The 22,498-nt window shown below is 38.2% G+C and overlaps 1 protein-coding gene across 2 annotated transcripts in view; it reads right to left on the bottom strand.

The window, feature by feature from the left end:
* The window catches only part of csmd3a (CUB and Sushi multiple domains 3a), a 579,356-nt gene that overhangs the window by 214,736 nt on the left and 342,122 nt on the right, over positions 1–22,498 (bottom strand). For both annotated transcript variants that reach the window (XM_067447773.1, XM_067447774.1), the window contains exons 32-34: positions 15,048–15,161; positions 13,196–13,291; positions 5,734–5,937 (exon numbers count right to left, since the gene is read on the bottom strand). In XM_067447773.1, coding sequence (XP_067303874.1) covers positions 5,734–5,937; positions 13,196–13,291; positions 15,048–15,161 — 414 coding nt within the window. The remainder of the gene's footprint in view (positions 1–5,733; positions 5,938–13,195; positions 13,292–15,047; positions 15,162–22,498) is intronic.

Raw genomic sequence — 22,498 nt, 5'->3', positions numbered from 1 at the left:
CAACCCAATTAATTCCACGGATCAGAGTAAAGGTGAAAAATGATGATGAAAAGACGTCAGGGAGGGAAAATTGGTATGATATTGAGCTCTGTAATAAAAAATCAGGCCTACTTGTGCTTTAGCGTGAGCTCAGATAATGACGGCACATTGTTTGGCTGGTACGAGCGTAAGGACGGCGGCTTTGCTTCCAGCGCCTGTTGATTCTCTCATAGGAGTGTTTCTATTAAATTGCACGAGGACGTGGCTAGAAGGAAAGTATTCTGTCAACTTGCATCAAGAGATTTACCGGAGATTCGCATTTACTCGAAATTGCATTTCGACACTGTGTGAACGCTCCTGTATCCATTAGTCCCAGCACATTTATTTTTAATAAAACCCCCTCAAATATCTCCGGCTCTGTTCCACAACACAGTGAGCGACTTCTAAGGGCGAGCAGATGCACAGATGAGTGATCTCCAGCGCTTTTCTAATGCAGAAACTCATACGAACAGAGCGGCCCTTGATTTCAATAGAGTTTGGCATTATGTTGCTATAGGCAAACAAAACGGTACTCAAATTCATTAATAATCATAAATAAGCATAAATATTCACAGAACACACAAATGACTGGTAAAGTAGTTTATTATTTAGTTATTATTCATGCTTTTATTAAAAACAATTATACAGCTCTGGAAAAAATTAAGAGGCCACTCAACATGAGTTTTTTATATGTTAAGTTGTCTCTTTAATTTTTTCCAGATCTGTATAATGTATTTTAATAATATACAATGTTTAAAAGTAATAAATACTATTAATTAATAATTTAAGTATATTATATTTATAAATACATTAATAATAATAATAATAATAATAATAATAATAATAATAATAATAATAAAGAATACAAATTAAGATATTTAAAGCATATAATGTTTGATTATTTGTATTATAAAATGCTAATAAATATTCACAGTTAGCATTCACAATGCTAATAAATGTTTATTTGGTTATTATTAATATATTTTATTATTTATATTATTTGTAATGTATTTTAATACATATACAATTTTTTATAAATGCTATTCATTAATAATTTATATATTATATTATATTATAAATACATGAATAATAATAATAATAATAATAATAATAATAATAATAATAATAAATATAGCTGCAAGCAGCCATTATCGGGGCCAAGCGCAAAGAAGAAGACAAGACATGCCAGCATGGCTGGAAGTCTCAAGCCAACTGCAACAATGAGCCATTAAGGACCTATTAAGTTGATTTTAGGCAAAATAGCAGTCAAATTTTAAATACAGTCAATAATAATGGTTTAATGGTTTATCACTTTCGACCAATAGGTGTCACTGTTACGAAACTGATGTGGTTTAGTCAGATTGAGATGACAATGACACATGCAAAGTTTGGTGTCAATATGTCAAAGCATTGCAGAGATACAGCCTCAAGAGTAATTTTTGCATCATGGCTCAACTCTGTTGCAGTGGTATATGAAAACTGTTTTGTCTATCAATCCGAAATCCATAACTATTTGTCAGCATGGTCTGAAGACGATACGGATCAATTTTGGTGAAAATCGGACAAACGGTCTAGGATGAGTTTGAAAAAGTAGATTTTTAACAAATAACAAGATGGAGCACAGATATGTTTGCAAAATATGGCAAAATTGGTATCTATCTTCTCGGCATGAGCCAATGAATGTATTATGACCAGTCTCATTACAATAGGCTAATTTAATCAAAAGTTATTAGCATTTTTGTACATTTTATTACAACTTTTGACCACAAGGTGGCGCTGCCCCGAAACTTTTTGAATATCTTCGGGACATAGAGCGGAAGACACATACCGAGTTTTGTAATGATACACTAGTGCATTCTTAAATTATAGCATTAGCATTTTAAACCGTAATACTGCATTGAAGTCAATGGGAATTTCATGTTTTGTTTTATTATAGCGCCACCAAGAGGCACAATCCCACCAATTTTTTTATGTGTCCTCGTAGTGAGCCCATACATATGTGTGTCAAGTTTGGTGAAAATATTTCATTTTGTTTTGGAGTTATAGACATTTATATGAAAAAACACGTAAAAAATGACTGACACCTGACTTTGATTGGATTTTACTACCCCTTACTATCAATATTTTGACATTTGGGCATTAGCGTATAGCTATCGACCTATGTTTCCGAACTTCTGAGGCTGGTTTCGTCTCGATCGGACTAGCGGTTTTGAAGATATCAGCAAATGTTTTTTAAGCGCTAAATTACAACGCTGCGCAAACCATATGCCGAAACTGGGCATGTCTTGTATCGTTGGACTCGGCAAGGATTCAGGAGCCCAAAAAAGCTACTCCCATCAAAATTTTTCACTCACACCCAAAGTTATAAGCGTTTGAAAAAAAAGAATTATCCACTAGGTGGCGCTGTTTCGAAACTTCTCAGGCTACTTCAGGGCATCGTGGTGATGACCCATACCAAGTTTCGTAACAATCCGTTCATGCGTTCATAAAATACAGCATTTTTGCACATAATTCAAAATGGCCGACATCCAAAATGGCCGACATGGTAAAATTGGATATCAGTCGACTCGGCATGACGCCCTGAATCTAATGAGACCAATTTTATGATTTTTGGATAAACGGTTCAGAAGTTATAAGCCAAAATATGCATTTTTCGTATCTCCGGACCAGTAGGTGGCGCTGCGCCGAAACGCTGCATGTTGCTTCAGGTCATGCTTGTGATGACATGTACCAAGTTTGGTTTGAATACGATAAAGCGTTGTGGAGATATAGCCTTTAGTGTGTTTTTGCAACCTCTACGTAAAATTTGTTTGTGCGTTTATTGAAAACGATTGGACGAATCAACTTAAATTCCATAACTTTTTGTCAGCATGCTATGAAGATGATCTGTTTCAATTTTCATGAAAATCGGAGCAACGGCCTAGGAGGAGTTAGAAAAAGTAGGTTTTTCAGAAAATTCAAAATGGCGGGAAAATTTGCATACCGGAAAATTACATCATAGGGTGAAATCGAATCGGCTTGAGCCAAGGAATCCGATGAAAAAAGAATTTTGTTTCTAGCCCTTAGGGGTCAAAAGTTATAAGCATAAATATGAGTGAAACTTTGGACAGGTGGTGGCGCTAGAGAGATTGAGTTAGAGGCACCAAATTTGCTATAGTGACAGCTCAGACTGGCCTCTATGAGTGTGCCAAATTTCACAACTTTTTACCATACGGTTCTATGGGCTGCCAGAGACTCCTATGGCGGAAAAAGAAGAAGAAGAAGAAGAAGAAGCAGAATAATAATAATAGGAACACTAACGATTTCAATAGGTGCCTCCGCACCTTCGGTGCTTGGCCCCTAATAATAGGAACACTAACGATTTCAATAGGTGCCTCCGCACCTTCGGTGCTTGGCCCCTAATAATAAATAATAATAAAAATTAAGACATTTAAAGTATATAATGTGTGATTATTTATATTATAAAATGCTATATACATAAAATATATTATCACTGTTTTTATATAAATACTAATTAAACACTGTGTTGTCAAAGTTGATATTCTGGCTTTATATATGTTCATGTTATATTATAAAGTTTATTGTAGATATATGTTGTTGCTCAGTTTTTCTGTCATTTAACCAAAATTTCATGTTAATAAAGATGAAGTGCTTCACACAGATTATTTAAGACGATGACAAATGCTCGACTAAGACACTTGTCCACTCCTCAAAAACACAAAACACTAGTCTTTATATGTTTTTTGGTTAAAGCAGCACTAGGTAACTTTTCAACCTTCATAATATATTTTCAAGACTCTTGTGATGATACATCGACTTACAATAGGTTAAATGACACGTCTGCCATAGCCTGATGGGGTCTGTATCGTTTTTAATCATACTTTTAAACTTCAGGTTTCGGGTAGTAACCCGAGAACAAAAAGAACTACAAAATTCGACTGCTTTACGGCATATACGTCACTTCCACCAACACACACACTTCCTTACATTCGGACGTGCGAGCCCAACTTTGTTCGTCGGATAATATAGTCCTGTCTGAAGCAGCAGAGACAAATAAGAAAGAAAAGGTTTTGTTGGAGGAAAGCAATAAGAGGAAATGAAAAAGTGCTGTGATTAAAGGCAGGACGAGGATCAACATGTGACCAGCGTTTGCTCGTCGGCGTGAGCTGTAGGAGGCGAGCCTGACCGATGCTGTCCTGCTTGTTACGGTGATTACCTAAAACTCAAACACTGAACTGAAGTATCATATAGATTCTGTAAAACGGTAACCAATAGACTACTATAATGACGCTGGCTTGTAAACGTGAGCATCGTGATTATTTGGCGTTTGAAAAAAATAAAACCCATGAAATTATATTCATAAGACATGCTGAAGCATCTGCCACTGACTGTAACGTTACCTGGGATGAAGACATTTCACACGCGACGCCAGAAGAACTCCTCTTGCAGTGTTCAGGGGAACTGTTAGTGCTGCACCGACCCGCGGGGCGCTTTTATGAAGTTATTTGGCCCGCCCCGCACCACTGTTTATATTTTTACAACCCGCCGCGCACCCGCGACCATTAAATAGACATACGGGGTCCGCGGGTTATGAGACGACCCACGCATCACTTGTTCAGGGCTATCAGGGTTGTCATGTCAACAAATGCATGCGCGATGGCATCCCCTGATGTAGGACGACAGCTCTTACGGCAGTAGTTGAGGACATTGTTTTTTCCAAACTGTGGGGGGACCCCGAGAGCAAAAGTAGCCAAGTGGGGCTTTAAAAAGAAACGCTGGACTTATTCAGAGAATGAGGTCTTTACCATTGCATTGCAAACAAGCAGAGATGTGGCACTTTATTCACAACAGAGGTGGGAGGAGTTATGAGGTTTGATTGGCAGTTTGAGGAGCCAATGGAATAACGAGGTTTATAATACTTGTCATTGGTTAAATATTGGCAAAGCTCACAGACAGAGCTAAAGGGTGACCAATCCGACAATTCACCATGACGTCAGAACAGTAATAGACGGTCTCTGGAAAAAAATGGCGTTTGGGGGGTAAAATGTGTGTTATTTTGGTGAGGTTGCTGCTAAAATTGGCATTCCTGGGTCTATATATCCCATAACATTCGCTTCAACCCGTGGACATAGAAAACAACCTGCGGGGAAAAATGCGGACTTGGCAACACAGTGCAGTTGAGCTCTGTTGACATTTGACAACTAACGTTATGCGTCGCTCCGCTGCTCTGATTGGTTGTTGGTCTGTCCAATCGAGGTCTTTCCTGGTTTGGTTGAAACACGCCCCATAATCACAGCCCAATGAGCATCAGACTCATATTCTGACTAGAGTTGAGTATGACCACGGCAGGCTACCTTTCAGGTACTAATACGAACTCTTAAAGTATTGATTTGTACCTTTTCACGTTTGTACCTTAGGGTACCGGCCCAGAGTTTATATCTGACGGCGCAGCCCCAAACAAAAAAGATTTTCATTACAGTTTCAACTTTAATCAACAAGGTTTTAACTATTTAACAGTTAACAGTAGCTGGCTGATCTCTTCAGTTGGTCAGTAGAAGACAATACAGTATATAAAAATGCTGCTTTACAAAGGCAGATCACTATGTTCTGGAGCAGAGCCCCCATCACAGCCTGGTCATCTGGCCATCACTGATGCCCTTCCCCAGCAGCAGGGGGCAGTATTGAGCCCAGTATTGGATGAACATACATACATACCGACACATGTTGGCACAGTGCCGTTCCATTGGGCCAGTGAGTTGGGCACCGCCTCGCACCTGATGGCACTGGCACCATGTAGAGTGTAACCTGGATTGCACTCGAAAAGCACAACCGTGCCCAATCCAAAGTCATTCCCAATGCGCTTCCCATAGCGAGGCTCGGGCACGGAGCTGCACTGGGAAGCACTGGTCCTTGGAACCGCTGCAGAAACAAGAGGAAAGCAACTCTATAATAGCAGGAGTGGAATGAAAGTATTTCAACACAGCCTTAACTACACTCTTAGAAAAAAGGGTTCATTGGGGTTCTAGAACCATAGGGTTCTTTACTCAACTCCAAAGAACCCTTTATGCTAAAAAGGCTCTATAATGACAAGAAAGAACCCTTTTGGCGCTTAAAAAGGGCTCTATATAGAACTTTAAAAGGTTCTATTGGCGCTACGTATTTGGAACCGTTTAAAGGTTTTATAATGACAAGAAAGAACTCTTTTGGCGCTTAAAAAAGGTTCTATATAGAACCTTTTAGGGGTTCCAAATATATAGCACCTGATAGAACCTTTTAAGGTTTTATATAGAACTTTTTCTTCTACACTCAAAAAAAAAAAAAAAAAAAAAAAGAAATAGACAAAAAATTCTGAGTAAAAAACAACCCAATGTTGGGTGAAATATGAACTAACCCAGCAGTTGTGTTGTTTTAACCCAGCGATTGGGTTGTCTTAAGCAAATATTTAACCCAACTGCAAGATTAAAATAACCCAATCGTTAAATCGTGTTAAAACAACCCAATTGCTGGGTTAGTCCCTATTTGACCCAACATTGGGTTAAAACAACCCAGCATTTTTTCAGAGTGTAAGGGTGGGTTGCACCAACAAGGATTAATCTTAAATCTAGATTAAATCAAGGTTTATTTTATAATTCTGTTGCACCAAACGTTAAACCAGGTTTACATTTAAGCCACCATTTTGATCCTGGATTTAATTTCTATTTAAGATAGATTAACTTTAATCCTGTTGCTCCATAACTTTAAACTCAGATTTAAATCTCAATTATGGATTAATTTTAAACTTACATGTGAGGAGGTTTAAATAAAATAAAGTGCACCTACAATTAAACTATGCAGATGACTGAACAGAGATGGTCTCAGAGAGGTGTTTATTAGCCTAACATTACTAATAAAAATGAAAATGAAAGCGAATTGAGCCGTCAGAGTGTGAGGGTCGAGGCGGCCCGTGAGTTTACGCCTGCTATTGAGTCCGGGATGCAGATCCGTCACTCATCTCGGTGTCGGACAAAGAAAACAAGAGAGAATTATATTTCGCATTTAACGGTCGGCACCTCGCGTTTCTCATGCCCGCTCCACTCGATCAAACGCGATGGGCGGTGCTGTCAAGAGCGGAGTAAATATCCGGTTGTTAAGGCTGACGTCACGCGGCAGCGCTTCCGGGTCCAAACGCTCTATCTTATACCACAAGAAAAACTACAGACGGTGCTAATATACACACACAATGTGCTGTAATACTACAAAAAACCTTTTTCTCCATACCAAAAATTCCAGATGGCCAGACAGTGATTCATCTTTTTTAAATCGTTAAAATATTAATGTATGTGACGCTGTGATCACAGAGACTGTTGTGTAGACTGTAAGTATTTAAAATGTTAACTTTTTTAAACGTTTGATGTTTAATATGAATAAATAGCGCTCATGAACGGGTGTGGATGGCTTTCTCAAGTGAAACGAGTTGAGGCTTGGACCCAGAAACGGCGCTCCTTACGTCACGACTTAACAAGCGGATAGTCACTCATGATAGCCAATCATGACAGTTGTTTGTCATAAGTTACGCCGCCACAATATACTCCAGTAACCGATAGCCTTCTATAGGCTAAATATAGGCTTGCTTGAGATGCGCCTTGCCTCGCCTGAAATAAAGGCGAGACTAGGCGGCTGCAGTGAGGGGAGGAGTGAAAAAAGTTCAGGCAAGCCGGACAGTTCTCTCTTCTCGTAGTGGATCAGACACCTGCGAGAGCAGGTGTGTGTGTGTGTGTGTGTGTGTGTGTGTGTGTGTGTGAGATAACAGGCTTGTTTGAGATGAGCAAAATCTGCGCAGAATCGATCACCGGTGATCAGCGCGAGATGCATGCCGGTTAGAAATGTGTCCGAGGGCGGTCCGCCTTGCTCTGATGTCATGCCGACGTATGTCAAAAATCTCTCGCGATGGCGAGGCGGATGTGTCGGATTCTGCAGTCGAGCGCAGTTGCTCTCCACCGACTGCGCGGAGCAAAAGCATGATGGGAAACAACTTGCTGACGACACAGCTTAATGCTCATTGGTTTAAATAACCGTGATGCAAGGTTGTTTTTTAATATATTTGAATTTAAAACTCTGGTATCATGTTTTTATGTGTATAAATTATGTGTGCATATTCTCAAACTCTCGGAGAGTGCGATCTTTCTGTGGGTTATGTGATTGTTGTCATATTAATAAAAATATATAAAAACATGTGTGTAATTAAAGTAAAAATGCTTGATAAGCAGGCCTTTCGAAAGGAAATAAATAACAGAAACTTTGGGTGCCTTGTTCATAATATTTATTTTCATATAAAAGCAACAGAACTTAAATTACATCCAGTTTATCAGCAACAGAGCGCACAAGTGTGAATCCCGCGATATCTGCAACTGATCTCGCAGGTGTCTGATCCACTACGAGAAGAGAGAACTCTAATCTCACACACACACACCTGCTCTCGCAGGTGTCTGATCCACTACGAGAAGAGAGAATTGTCCGGCTTGCCTGCACTTTTTTCACTCCTCCCTCACTGCAGCCGCCTAGTCTCGCCTTTATTTCAGGCGAGGCAAGGCGCATCTCAAACAAGCCTAACAGTTCTCTCTTCTCGTAGTGGATCAGACACCTGCGAGATCAGTTGCAGATATCGCGGGATTCACACTCGTGCGCTCTGTTGCTGATAAACTGGATGTAATTTAAGTTCTGTTGCTTATATGAAAATAAATATTATGAACAAGACACCCAAAGTTTCTGTTATTTATTTCCTTTCGAAAGGCCTGTATCAAGCATTTTTATTTTAATTACGTACATGTTTTTATATATTTTATAAATATGACAACAATCACATAACCAACAGAGAGATCGCACTGTCCGAGAGTTTGGGAATATGCACACATAATTTATACACATTAAAACATGATATCAAATCAAATCAAATCATGAAATCAAATATTTTAAAAAGCAACCTTACATCACGGTTGTTTAAACCAATAAGGATTAAGCTGTGTCGTCAGCAAGTCGTTTCCCATCATGCTTTTGCTCCGCGCAGTCGGTGGAGAGCAACTGCGCTCGACTGCAGAATCCGACACATCCGCCTCGCCATCGCGAGAGATTTTTAACATACGTCGGCATGACATCAGAGCAAGGCGGACCGCCCTCGGACACATTTCTAACCGGCATGCATCTTGCGCTGATCACCAGTGATCGGTTCTGCGCAGATTTTGCTCATCTCAAACAAGCCTTATATTTCCAGGCGTATGAAATCCGCACGCGCTGCCGCAGTGTTTTTATTGCCCGCTTGATCAGCAACGGTCTCTCTACATAGCGCTTTATGCAGACAGCTGACATTTTACAAGTTTATTTCCTTTCCTACTTGTCAGAGAGAGTTTCTGGTGGTCAGTATAGAAGAAAATTGAATATTAGTATTGTTGCTGTCAATGGCGAATCCATCATGGCGGCGAAAATTAATTGTAAATGGAGGTTTTAATCGCAGGTTACATTCTAATCCCAGATCTAGGTTTAAAATTAAGTGGTGCAACACAAGTCGATTTAAAATAAAGCCTAGATCAACAAATCCTAGATTAGCTCTAAACTGAGTTTAATTTAATCCTTGTTGGTGCAACTAAGAGTGAAGGGAGGTTTTAACGATATTACCGATACTGCTTATCGATCCGGTACTTTAACGGTATTCTTATCGGTACTTTATGTTATACTTTTTTATAATAAATAGAAAAGTTAAGAACATTGTGGTGTGACAGGCAGCGGGGCGAGGGACCGCGAGAGCGGGCCGGTGATTAATGTTCACGAGTGCCAGCTGCGTGGCACACCGGTCTCGTCTCGCGGCCATGTGACGGGAGCATATAAGGAGGAGCGAAGGCAGCGGAAGACGAGAGAGGACCAGGCCTGGAATTTATGTTATGTTTTGTTTATGTGTGTGTGGGCAGTCGTCCGTGAGGGGCTGCCCGCGGTTTTACTTTCGGTTTGTTTATTTCTTTTGAATTAAAGTTTGTTTGAACGTTCACCGGTTCCCGCCTCCTTCCTTCCCATCTACAAACTGTATTACAAACATAATTAGCATTGCTTTATAATCTGAAAATGTAAAATATCTAAACCAAAATGAACAGCAATGTTTGAACAAAACTAATATAAAACATCTATTTTTGTTTTATATGCATACGATAAGAACAAGCACAAACAAATGGTCAAATAAATACAATAAATATACAATAAAACAAAGATACAAATGAAATGCTTTAATCTCAGGAAGGTCTGACATTACTGTTCAGGTAATGGCCTACAACATAAAGTAAGCTAATAAAGTAATCAAATATAAAATAACACTGTATAGTTTTCACTGTACAAATGAATAGATTCATGCTTTTTAAAGCTCCAAGCAGGGCTGGACTGGCATTCGCCCGGTGGGCCGACGCACTTTGGGGCCGGTAGTGTTTTTAATATTATTATTTTTTTTGTACCACTGACAACATGCAGCGACAGCGGCCCATTGGTTTGTCTTCTGAATTGACAAGCCGAAGCGAGAGAGAGCTCCCCTCCATATTAGGCGCTATTTTTCTATTTATTTATTTATTAGTAGGCTATTTGAGCGCATGGAACTGCAAAAGGCGAACATCCGCACAGCGCAGCCGCTGACGTACGTACGCTGCGTTTAAATGCTGCTCTATACGGCACTTTGACTCCGAATTTAGTTTTATACAATCGTGTGATATGGAAACATTACAGGTTCTGTGTTGAATCAGCTGTAAACAGCCGCGAGCATGTATTCATGACGAGGTCAAGTGGAAAACGGCAACACACACAAACGTTTCACTTTAGCACAACCACAATTTACCTTTCAGCTACTAAAAGCGAAGAAATATGGTATTTTGGAAGAAACATTTATTAAAAATGTTGCTATTACTTAAATTAATATTGCAGAATATAAATCACTTTTAGAGGCTGTTTTCGTATTTTCTACAGGTGATTACATTTTACTTACAAATAGAATAGTTTATTATATATGTTTTATATAGTTTTAGAAACCATATAGCCATATAATGAGGAGCAAGGTTTTTTACAGTCTATGTTTTTTACCCTGTGACTTCCATGAACTTACATTTAAATGAAACTGGCCTACGGTTAAACTACAGTCTATAAAACAGCTTTAAAGTCTGGATCCCATGAATTAAGGATAAAGCAATATTAAGTTTATCTGCATTTGCAGCAAATTTGATAATATCTATCATTATTTGTCCTTTATATACTCCAATTTAAGGCCCCAACGCCAGCAAAAACATTCACGGGGAACTCATGGGCCGGATGTGCTGGGTATGCCAGAGCCGAATTTTAGCCCCAGTCCAGCCCTGGCTCCAAGTATCTTTTTCTTCGGCTTTTCTTTGTTGTTCACATTAATGACACAATCGTCAGGGTTTATTAGACGCTGCCCCTTTAAAACCGAAACCAGATCTAATAATATACATCATATTTTCTCCCAAATATTAACGCCCATTTAAGACATAAACCGTGTTTAAGTGAATACTCTCCAAGCGCTCATTGACAGGCTGTTTGTTGTGTGTATTTGACGGTGTAGACGTGCACATGAAGCCTAAAGTACTGTAATGTGCGAGTTGCGGTCGGTTTTAAAGCGCACGCGCATAAGCCGCCTTGAAGGTGGAAACTCTTGCGCAGATTATTGTGCTTTTAATAGCTCTATCTATTTATTAACAAACACATCAAGCAATTTAAAAGCAGACTGCATTTTACAGTAATCACAGATTGTGCTGGTTCTGACGTTAAGTTTAGGGTTTAGGGAAACCAAAGCGTATCACTGTGAAGCAAAGCAAGTTTTTAATAGTTTTACCTCCTCATCTATTTATAATTCTTGGCAACCAAAAGGTAACAGTACAGGCCAAAAGTTTGGACAGATTACTATTTGTAAAGTTTCTTCTGCTCATCAAGCCTTGCATTTGATCAAAAATACTGATTTTTATTTTATTATTACACTCTAAAAAATGTTGGGTTGTTTTAACCCAATGTTGGGTTAAATATTTGCTTAAGACAACCCAATTGCTGGGTTAGTCCATATTTGACCCAACTTTGGGTTGTTTTTACCCAGAACTTTTTAGAGTGTACAATTTAAAATTATAGTTTTTCACTGTATTCTCCTTTAAATGCTGATCTATTTCTGTGATCAGAGCTGAATGTTCAGGATGGTTCCTCCAGTCTTCAGTGATCATGATCCTTCAGAAATCATTCTCAGATGAGGATTCATTACACTCTAAAAAAAAGCTGGGTTGTTTTAACCCAATGTTGGGTCAAATATGGACTGACCCAGCAATTGGGTTGTTTAAATTCTGCGGTTGGGTTAAATATTTGCTCAAGACAACCCAGTCGCTGGGTTAAAACAGCCCAACTGTTGGGTTAGTCCATATTTGACCCAACATTGGGTTGTTTTTTTTAGAGTGATTGAGTGTTGGAAACAGTTCTGCTGACGTATATATTTGATGAATAAAAGGCTCAAAAGAACTGCATTTATTCAAAATAATAACATATTTTCAAATAATATAAATCTCCTTTACTATCAATTTAACACATCCTTGCTGAAAAAAATTATTGATTTATTTCAACAAAAAAAAAGAAAGAAAAAAACTGACTGACCCCAAATGACTGACCAGTAGAGTTTATTACTGTTACAAAAGATTTCTATTTTTAGGCATCTCTCCATCCATCCATCCATCCATCCATCCCTCCATCCTTTTTATTCCTCAAAGTATTATAAAAAAGTATCACAGGTTATGAACATATATACGTCAGCAGAACTGTTTCCGACACTCCTAATGAATCCTCATCTGAGAATGATTTCTGAAGGATCATGATCACTGAAGACTGGAGGAACCATCCTGAACATTCAGCTCTGAGCACAGAAATAAATCAGCATTTAAAGGAGAATACATTGAAATCATTTTAAATTGTAATAATATATCACAATATTACATTTTTTCTTTATTTTTGATCAGATAAATGCAGGCTCGATGAGCAGAAGAAACTTCTTTCAAAAACATTACATTACATTACATTATATATATATATATATTTATAATTTAGCACCGGGGCTCATTTAATACCGGGTTCCGGTACCCATCCCTAGCCTTAACCTCAGTTTGCTACAGTTGAGAAATACACATACCTTGATACACAAAATGAAAACCTTTGGCTGTATTCGGCCCCTCGGTTCTGAACCTGATGGTGATTTCATTGGCAGAGCTCAGTGGCAACGGCTCTCCTATGAAATGAGAAATTTCAGGAGGTGAGGAAGAGAAAAAGCGTTCTGTTATCTGTCTGCAGACACAACAATGGCATCAATAATATCATCAGTCTGTCTGCTGAGCGCTGACTTCAACAGGGTTAAAGGAAATGATGCATCTTCGGCTCGCCAACGAGAGCGGTCCAAAGGTCTGAGAGTGACAAAGTGTGTGTTGAATCCTTTTCTATTTTAATAACACTTATATTATATAAAGTGTCAGCATAGAAATGTGAGTGAAAAGTTGAACACTGTCATGCATTTCATTGCATTGCACTAACACACATACAGTAATCTAATGCATTCATACAAATACACAGCTCACACACATATGTAAAATAGTATTTTAATTACATATCTTTATTTTTTTATTATTAATGTATTTATTAAAATATGTTTTCATTTAAATATAAAAATATAATATAATATAATATAAACATAAATAATCATCTAAAAATACTATTATGAATAACTTTTTTAGTAATCTTGTAAAATCTCAAATAAAATTATTTTCATCAAATTATATTATATTTTATTATATTATATTATATTATATTATATTATATTATATTGTATTATATTATATTATATTATATTATATTATATTATATTATATTATATTATATTATATTATATTATATTATATTATATTATATTATATTATATTATGAGCAAAATCTGAAATATTTCTTTATTTCACATAAAAATCCTAACATTTTCTCTTTAGTAATTTTGTAAAATCTCAAATAAAATTATTTTCATCAAATTACACACAATACATTAACAACAACAACAACAACAACAACAACAACAACAACAATAATAATAATAATAATAATAATAATAATAACAATGATAATAATAATAATAATAATAATAATAATAATAATAATAATAATAATAATAATAATAATAATAATAATAATAATAATAATAATAATACTAATACAAATAATAATAATAATAATAAATATTATTTGGATTAGCTTTATTTTTTTATATTTTTAGTTTTCATGTTAAGTTTAGTTATATTTTTAGTCATTTCTTTATGTGCTTTTCTCGTTTTATTATTAGTTGATCTTTTAGATATATACTGCCATTTAGGTTGAATTTGGTTTAAGTATTTATTTATTTATTTCCAGTTAATATTTTAAGTGCTTCAACTTCAAAAAGGCAACATTTCCCATTTTTGTTGGTTTAAGTTTTCCAGCGATTGTTTTTATTATTTTCTATTTCAGCATAGTTTTAATTATGTTCAAAAACTTTAGACGCTGGTGTAAATGTGGAAAGCTTTTGCAGGTAATTTTTTTTTTTAGTAATTTTGTTCTGTGTTCTTCTCGTTTTATTAACTGTTGACCTTTTAATAGGCTATACTGCTATTTAGGTTGAATTTATTTTAATTTTACTTTTTTATTTATTTCCAGTTAATATTTTTAGTGCTTTAACTTTGCCGAGGCAATATTTCTCATTTTTGTTGGTTTAAGTATTTCAACTATTATTTTTTATTTCAGCTTTGCTTTAATGATTTTGTAGTTTTAGTTACAAAAACCTTTGGACGCTGGTGTAATGTGCAAAGCTTGTGCAGCCGAGCTGCGTGTCAGAAGCGCATTAACAGTGTCACCGCGATGAGCGCAGCGGGAATGAGATCTGAGCCGGCAGTCCTACACCTACTTTAGTGTCTCCTGGTCTCGGCTGACGTGCCTTTAGTTGGTCTCGCGCGGTAAACAAAGCCTTTTACCTGAATGCCCGCCATAGCTGGAGGTGAGGAGCGCAGCCTCGGTGGAGGGCCCGTCAAAGATCTCCACCACATCATTAGGGCTCGTCTGGAAGAACATAAACTGGCCGAAGAGAACTGTAGTGAGAGACAGAGGAGACAGAGTCTTATTAAAAACATTCACTGCTGAATCTCAGTGGTTGGTGTAAAAGACCTGATTCCAGTGTATTTATATCTCTGCAGGTCCGTAGACAGCGTTTCATCGGCTGGTGTCACTTCCCAGAGGAAGCTTTTTTTGCTGAGATGCTGCTTTTCATGGGAGGAAATTGTAAGCAAACATGACCTTATTTACTTTAAAATTAATGCAGACAAACTACAGTATTGCCAAAAGTATTGGGCCGCTCCTCCAAATCCCTGAGTTCAGGTGTTCAATCTGTGTATAACTCCAGCTCTCTGCCTGCAGACGCTTCTACACACATTAGTGAAAGAATGGGTCGCTCTCAGGAGCTCAGTGAACTCAAGCGTGGGGCCGTGATAGGTTGCCACCTGTGCAATAAGTCCATTCCTGACATTTCCTCACTACTAAATACTCCACGCTCAACTGTTAGTGGGATTAGAACAAAGAGGAAGCCATTGGGAACAACAGCAACTCAGCCACGAAGTGTTAAATCCCAGAGCGGGGTCAGCGCATGCTGAGGGTCACAGTGCGCAGAAGTCTCCAACTTTCTGCAGAGTCAACAGCTCCAGACCTCCAGACTCCTGTGGCCTTCAGATGAGCTCAAGAACAGTGTAGAGAGCTTCATGGAATGGGTTTCCGTGGCCGAGCAGCTCATCCAAGCCTTACATCACCAAGAGCAATGCAAAGCGTGGGATGCAGTGGAGTAAAGCAGCCGCCACTGGACTCTAGAGCAGTGAGACGTGTTCTCTGAGCGACCAATCACGTTTCAGTCTGACAATCACATGGACGAGTCTGGGTTTGGCGGTCGCCAGGAGAACGGGACTTACCTGACTGCATTGTACCACGTGTAAAGTTTGGTGGAAGAGGGATTATGGGGTTGAGCTTTGCCTCTTAGTTCCAGTGAAAGGAACTCTTAATGCTTCACCAAGACATTTTGGACAATTTCACGCTCCTGACTTTGTGGGATCAGTTTGTGGACGGCCCCTTCCTGTCCCAGCATGACTGCGCTCCAGTGCACAAGCGTCGCTCCATAAAGACATGGATGAGGAGTTTGGTGTGGAGGAACTTGACTGGCCTGCACAGAGTCCTGAGCTCAAGCCCATAGAACAGCTTTGGGATGAATTAGAGCGGAGACTGAGAGCCAGGCCTTCTCGTCCAACATCAGTGCCTGACCTCACAAATGAGCTTCTAGAAGAATGGGCAAAAATCCCCATAAACACACTCCTAAACCTTGAGGAAAGCCTTCCCAGAAGAGCTGGAGCTGTTAGAGAGGGTGGGCCGACTCCATATTAAACCCCACGGGTTAACAATGGGAAGCTCATGTGCGTGTAAAGGCTGGCGTCACAAAACTTATGGCAATATAGTGTAGGTCAGATGAATGTGGATCAATAATTTGTTCTTGAAAAGAATTTGATATGAACATAAGTTCATATGGAGATCTCTGCCTTTTGTGGCTTATTCGTTAACTCATTAGTGGTATTTCTATTTCTATTATTTATTCTTCCAAATATAATAATTAAAAGAAAAAATCTAATTTATTTGTCCATCCGTCCATCCATCCATCCATCCATCCATCTTTTAAAAATATTGCATTTTAATCACTTCTAGTATATTTTATGCCGACAGGGTGGACAAGTTGAGCTTTGGCAAAAGAAGTAAGAAAACTTATATGAACAAAATTTGTCCGTTCGAAAGTCAGCAGCTATTCACCTCAGCAGGTGAAAAACTAGCCAATGAAGAGATAAAAATAAATCCTGATGTCACTAAAGGAGATGGCCTTTTCTTAAAGGGGCAGATTCCACAATACGACAACCATTCAAGGGACATGGACAAACTCTTCTTTTTATTAAATAAAAATATAGTTTTTATTACAAAAGGGATCAATATACTCAATTTGAGTAATCTTATTTAACAAAATATTAATAGGAAAATAAAAATATTATTTTTTTTACTCTCATTCAAATGAGCAGTGCCTGGGACACAGCAAAATAGTCCTCTTATACAAAACAAAAAGAAATCTTGAAAATGTATCTAAAGAGCCAAGTATTGCTTCTGTTATGAATAAAAAAAACTTACCCTAATACAACACAGCCTTTGTATGTTAAGTTATCATGGCAAATGAGTTATTTATGTTCAGGACACAAAAAGGCACCCTACAGTGATACTGACCCACATCCATCCATCCATGCATCCATCCATCCATCCATCCATCCATCCATCCATCCATCCATCCATCCATCCATCCATCCATCCATCCATCCATCCATCCATCCATCCATCCATCCATCCATTCATCAGAATCAGAAACACTAGCTATATTATGGACGTCTGATTTATGAAGTCTCTGTCCTGCGGTTTGAACCCTTAACAGAAATGCCGTTCTCCCTCAGTGGCTTTCAGAGACCTCGGGTGAAGCAGGCAGTCCTGGAGCTAATAAAACTCAGAGTATATGACATCTTCAACAATACAGCTCATATTTCTGTCCTCTCTTATAGCAGTGTTCCCAACACAATCATCACTTATTGAATTTAGAAGTAACCAACCCTACCAAAAGTCAAAGAAAAGCCCTAACAAGAGATTCAAACTTCTGCAGGGAAATGCCATAAATTAATATCACAACTCTAAATAAAGCTATAAACCATCGCAGGAGTCGATACTGGCACTGTAAAGAGAGTAAGTGAATGTGTTTCGCCCAAGGGCCAGAGAACAGAGTCTGCCTTCAGGCCATCGCCGTACATTAGACAGATGATAAAACACCAGTGAGGAAAGGTGAGAAAAACAGAGCCATATGTTTGTCATTTCCCATGAATAATTCACCATCACACTTGCTCTTTCTTTCTTTCTTTCTTTCTTTCTTTCTTTCTTTCTTTCTTTCTATTTTTTACTTTGAGGCATTTGAAGGAAATGTATTTCCTGTAATTGGACGAGGTACGGTAGTTGCACATTTGTTTCGTTTGAAAGCAGCAGACGCACATTTAGTCAATTTAGCAACATATGAAGTTCACCTGAGGAGGTGAAGCAAAGATAACGCAATAATACACCAGAGCACACACACACACACACTGACGTCCAACATCTCACATCTGTGTTATTGTGCTGTTTTCCTGTAAAAATATCAAAAATGAGATACATGTAGAGTAGTGGCCAAAAGGGATTGTTACGGATCGTGTCAGCATATTGCATAGCTCTGCTCGGAGTCGATTGTTGCATTTATGATGATAACTCAATGAAAATTATGCCAATGTATGGTACTGTGTAAAAGTCTTAGGCACGTTAGTATTTTCACCCCCCAAAAATATTTGTAAGCAAGTTACTTATATATTTTGCAATAGTGTGTCAGTAGGTAATATCAGTTTATATTTTATTTCACCATTCATTGTAATAATCCATTGCAGTGAGATTGTTGTACGCAGAAGGAGTCTGAAAACAGCTATTTCATCCACACAGATTTAATCTTACTTAGTATTTTAGAAAAAAATAACTCAAAATGAAGAGAGTTTTTGATTAAAATAAGATAAATAATCTGCCAATGGGGTAAGAAAACTATTTATCTTATTTTAAGGAAAAACTCTTCATTTTGAGATATTTGTCCCAAAAACAAGACAATTACTTTTACTTGTCTAGTAAATACTTCTTGTTTTAAGAATTTATAGATTGTACTAGAAACAAGACAAAAATACTAAGTAAGAAAAGCATTTTTTTTGCAGTGTGGAGATCTGATCTCACCATCATCGAGTCCTTCTGGGATTACATGAAGAAACTGAGACGAAATCTTAATTCGTCAAATTTTAAGTTTCTCCTTCAGCTTTATTCCCCATGAGTACTTTTTTTTCTTCGCGTAGACGGTTTGTGACATATTCACGTGGTGATGGTTTGCCTCATGAATATTAATTTGGTGATACTCGACACTGCCTGGTCAACTTCCTGGAGAGCCCAGTCATGAGTCTAATTAATATTCATGAGACAACTCTAAGCTATATTTTATATTCCTATCCTCCTGCATGTTAAGTTTGCGGAAATACTTTTTAAATATTTCAATACATCTCCAATAAGTATTAATAATGTAGAGATCAGGTCTGCAGAGGTCTCCCAATCAGATCTCCCCTATATGATCTTCATCCCTATATTTTCTTGCATTAATTATATTCTCCATATTTCTTGCATTTATTATATTCTCCATATTTTCTTGCATTTATTATATTCTCCATATTTTCTTGCATTTATTAAATTCTCCATATTTTCTTGCATTTATTAAATTCTCCATATTTCCTTGCATTTATTATATTCTCCATATTTTCTTGCATTTATTATATTCTCCATATTTTCTTGCATTTATTATATTCTCCATATGTTCTTGCATTTATTATATTCTCCATATTTCCTTGCATTTATTATATTCTCCATATGTTCTTGCATTTATTGTGTCCATCATATTTTCTTGCATTTATTATATTCTCCATATTTTCTTGCATTTATTATATTCTCCATATTTCTTGCATTTATTATATTCTCCATATGTTCTTGCATTTATTATATTCTCCATATTTCCTTGCATTTATTATATTCTCCATATTTTCTTGCATTTATTATATTCTCCATATTTTCTTGCATTTATTATATTCTCCATATTTATTGCATTTATTAAATTCTCCATATTTTCTTGCATTTATTATATTCCTTATATTTTCTTGCATTTATTATATTCTCCATATTTTCTTGCATTTATTATATTCTCCATATTTATTGCATTATTAAATTCTCCATATTTTCTTGCATTTATTGTGTCCATCATATTTTCTTGCATTTATTATATTCTCCATATTTTCTTGCATTTATTATATTCTCCATATTTCCTTGCATTTATTATATTCTCCATATTTTCTTGCATTTATTATATTCTCCATATTTTCTTGCATTTATTATATTCTCCATATTTTCTTGCATTTATTATATTCTCCATATTTTCTTGCATTTATTATATTCTCCATATTTATTGCATTATTAAATTCTCCATATTTTCTTGCATTTATTAAATTCTACATATTTATTGACACTCCCCATATTTTCAAGTATTCATTAAACTCTCCATATTATCGGACATTTTCTGATATATCTCCACTGCCAACAACTAACATCAAATTACAACTACAAATAACACAGTTTAACAATTAAAGTAGTGTTTTTGCTAATTGTGACTGGTGTAATGTCTCTAATCAGCTCCTGTTATCAGCAGTCCATAACAAAAGCTCCCAGGAATTAATATTTCCGAGGATGAGATGCCAAAGTTCCTCTCGGGCCTGTGGTTTGGCAAGCACTGCCCGTCTCGTATTATAATACAGGTACAGGATATTAGTCAGCGAATCAATCTCAGGCATTCACTGCACGATTCCTTCTGACAGACACAAAGGACGCCGGCTAATTGGCTCGTCTGTTGTTTTTATACGTGAAGCGTGTGTGGTTTGATCTTCTCACAGCGTCAGTATTCTCCACATGCGCAGGACACACCATTCTCCACACACTCCGAAGCTCAGCCCTTTCAGCTTTAAATGGCTTTAAGTCAAAGAAATGGCAATGCTGTTGGCTTGGCAACCGCTTTCCTTCTCAACGAGGAAAGCAAATCCAGGAGACATCTTTACAGCGGAGGTCACCGTTGTGATCTGGAAGGGTAATGTTGAGCGGCTGTTCCTGTCCTTCGCAATCTAACAGCGACTCCGGGCTTTTATAGAGAACAAATACATCAGCCACGGCTCTCAGCGAGCTTTGCTTTCAGACGAAATCTGCTGGCTAAGATGGAGGACCAACAAATGCAGCTGCTTTTTTAGCTAAGATTTTTTCAGGAAAATCAAAGGTTTCCTGTACAAACATAAAGCGTCAGAATCCATATGTTTGCTCCTTCAACAGAGAGTTGTGGATTAGAGACTAACTAGACGTTAAAGGGTTAGTTCACCCAAAAATTTACATCCTGTCATTAATTCCTCCTGTGGTGGGACAGCCGTCAGACCTCCGCTCATCTTCACACACAGATGAAGATATTAGTGTTGAAATCCGATGGCTCAGAAAGGCCTTCATTGACACCAATGTCATTTCCTCTCTCAAGACCCATAAAGGCACTAAAGACGTCGTTACAAAGCCCATCTCACTACAGCGGCTCGACAATCATTGATGAAGAGGCCAGAATAGAGTTAGTGCGCAAAAACACTAAATAACGACTTATATAGTGATGGCCGACTTCAGAACAAAGCTTCGAACCGTTATGAGTCAGTGAATCGATTCAGGATTCGGATCGCATGTCAAACTGCTGAAATCATGTGACTTTGGCGATCCGAATCATGAATCGATTCACTGACTCATAACGGTTCGAAGCTTTGTTCTGAAATCGGCCATCACTATATAAGTCGTTATTTAGTGTTTTTTGCAAACTAAGAGTGTACTCACACTAGGCACGGTTGCCATGAACCTGGCCCCAGTACGATTGTCCCCCCTCCCCACTCCCCCGCTGGCCTGCACTCACATAGGAGGGTTTCAGCATTCGTGCCGGAGCACGCTTACGTCATTATGGTGCGGCGGTTTCGGGTTTCAGCATTCGTGCTGGAGCACGCTTACGTCATTATGGTGCGACGGTTTCGGGTTTCAGCATTCGTGCCGGAGCACGCTTACGTCATTATGGTGCGGCGGTATCGGGTTTCAGCATTCGTGCCGGAGCACGCTTACGTCATTATGGTGCGGCGGTTTGGGGTTTCAGCATTCGTGCCGGAGCACGCTTACGTCATTATGGTGCGGCGGTTTCGGGTTTCAGCATTCGTGCCGGAGCACGCTTACGTCATTATGGTGCGGCGGTTTCGGGTTTCAGCATTCGTGCCGGAGCACGCTTACGTCATTATGGTGCGACGGTTTCGGGTTTCAGCATTCGTGTCGGAGCACGCTTACGTCATTATGGTGCGGCGGTTTGGGGTTTCAGCATTCGTGCCGGAGCACGCTTACGTCATTATGGTGCGGCGGTTTCGGGTTTCAGCATTCGTGCCGGAGCACGCTTACGTCATTATGGTGCGGCGGTTTGGGGTTTCAGCATTCGTGCCGGAGCACGCTTACGTCATTATGGTGCGACGGTTCGGGTTTCAGCATTCGTGTCGGAGCACGCTTACGTCATTATGGTGCGGCGGTTTCGGGTTTCAGCATTCGTGCCGGAGCACGCTTACGTCATTATGGTGCGACGGTTTCGGGTTTCAGCATTCGTGCCGGAGCACGCTTACGTCATTATGGTGCGGCGGTTTCGGGTTTCAGCATTCGTGTCGGAGCA

Source organism: Pseudorasbora parva, chromosome 7, assembly GCF_024679245.1.
Source record: "Pseudorasbora parva isolate DD20220531a chromosome 7, ASM2467924v1, whole genome shotgun sequence".
NCBI lineage: Eukaryota > Metazoa > Chordata > Actinopteri > Cypriniformes > Gobionidae > Pseudorasbora > Pseudorasbora parva.
This window is presented reverse-complemented; position numbering and strand designations above follow the sequence as displayed.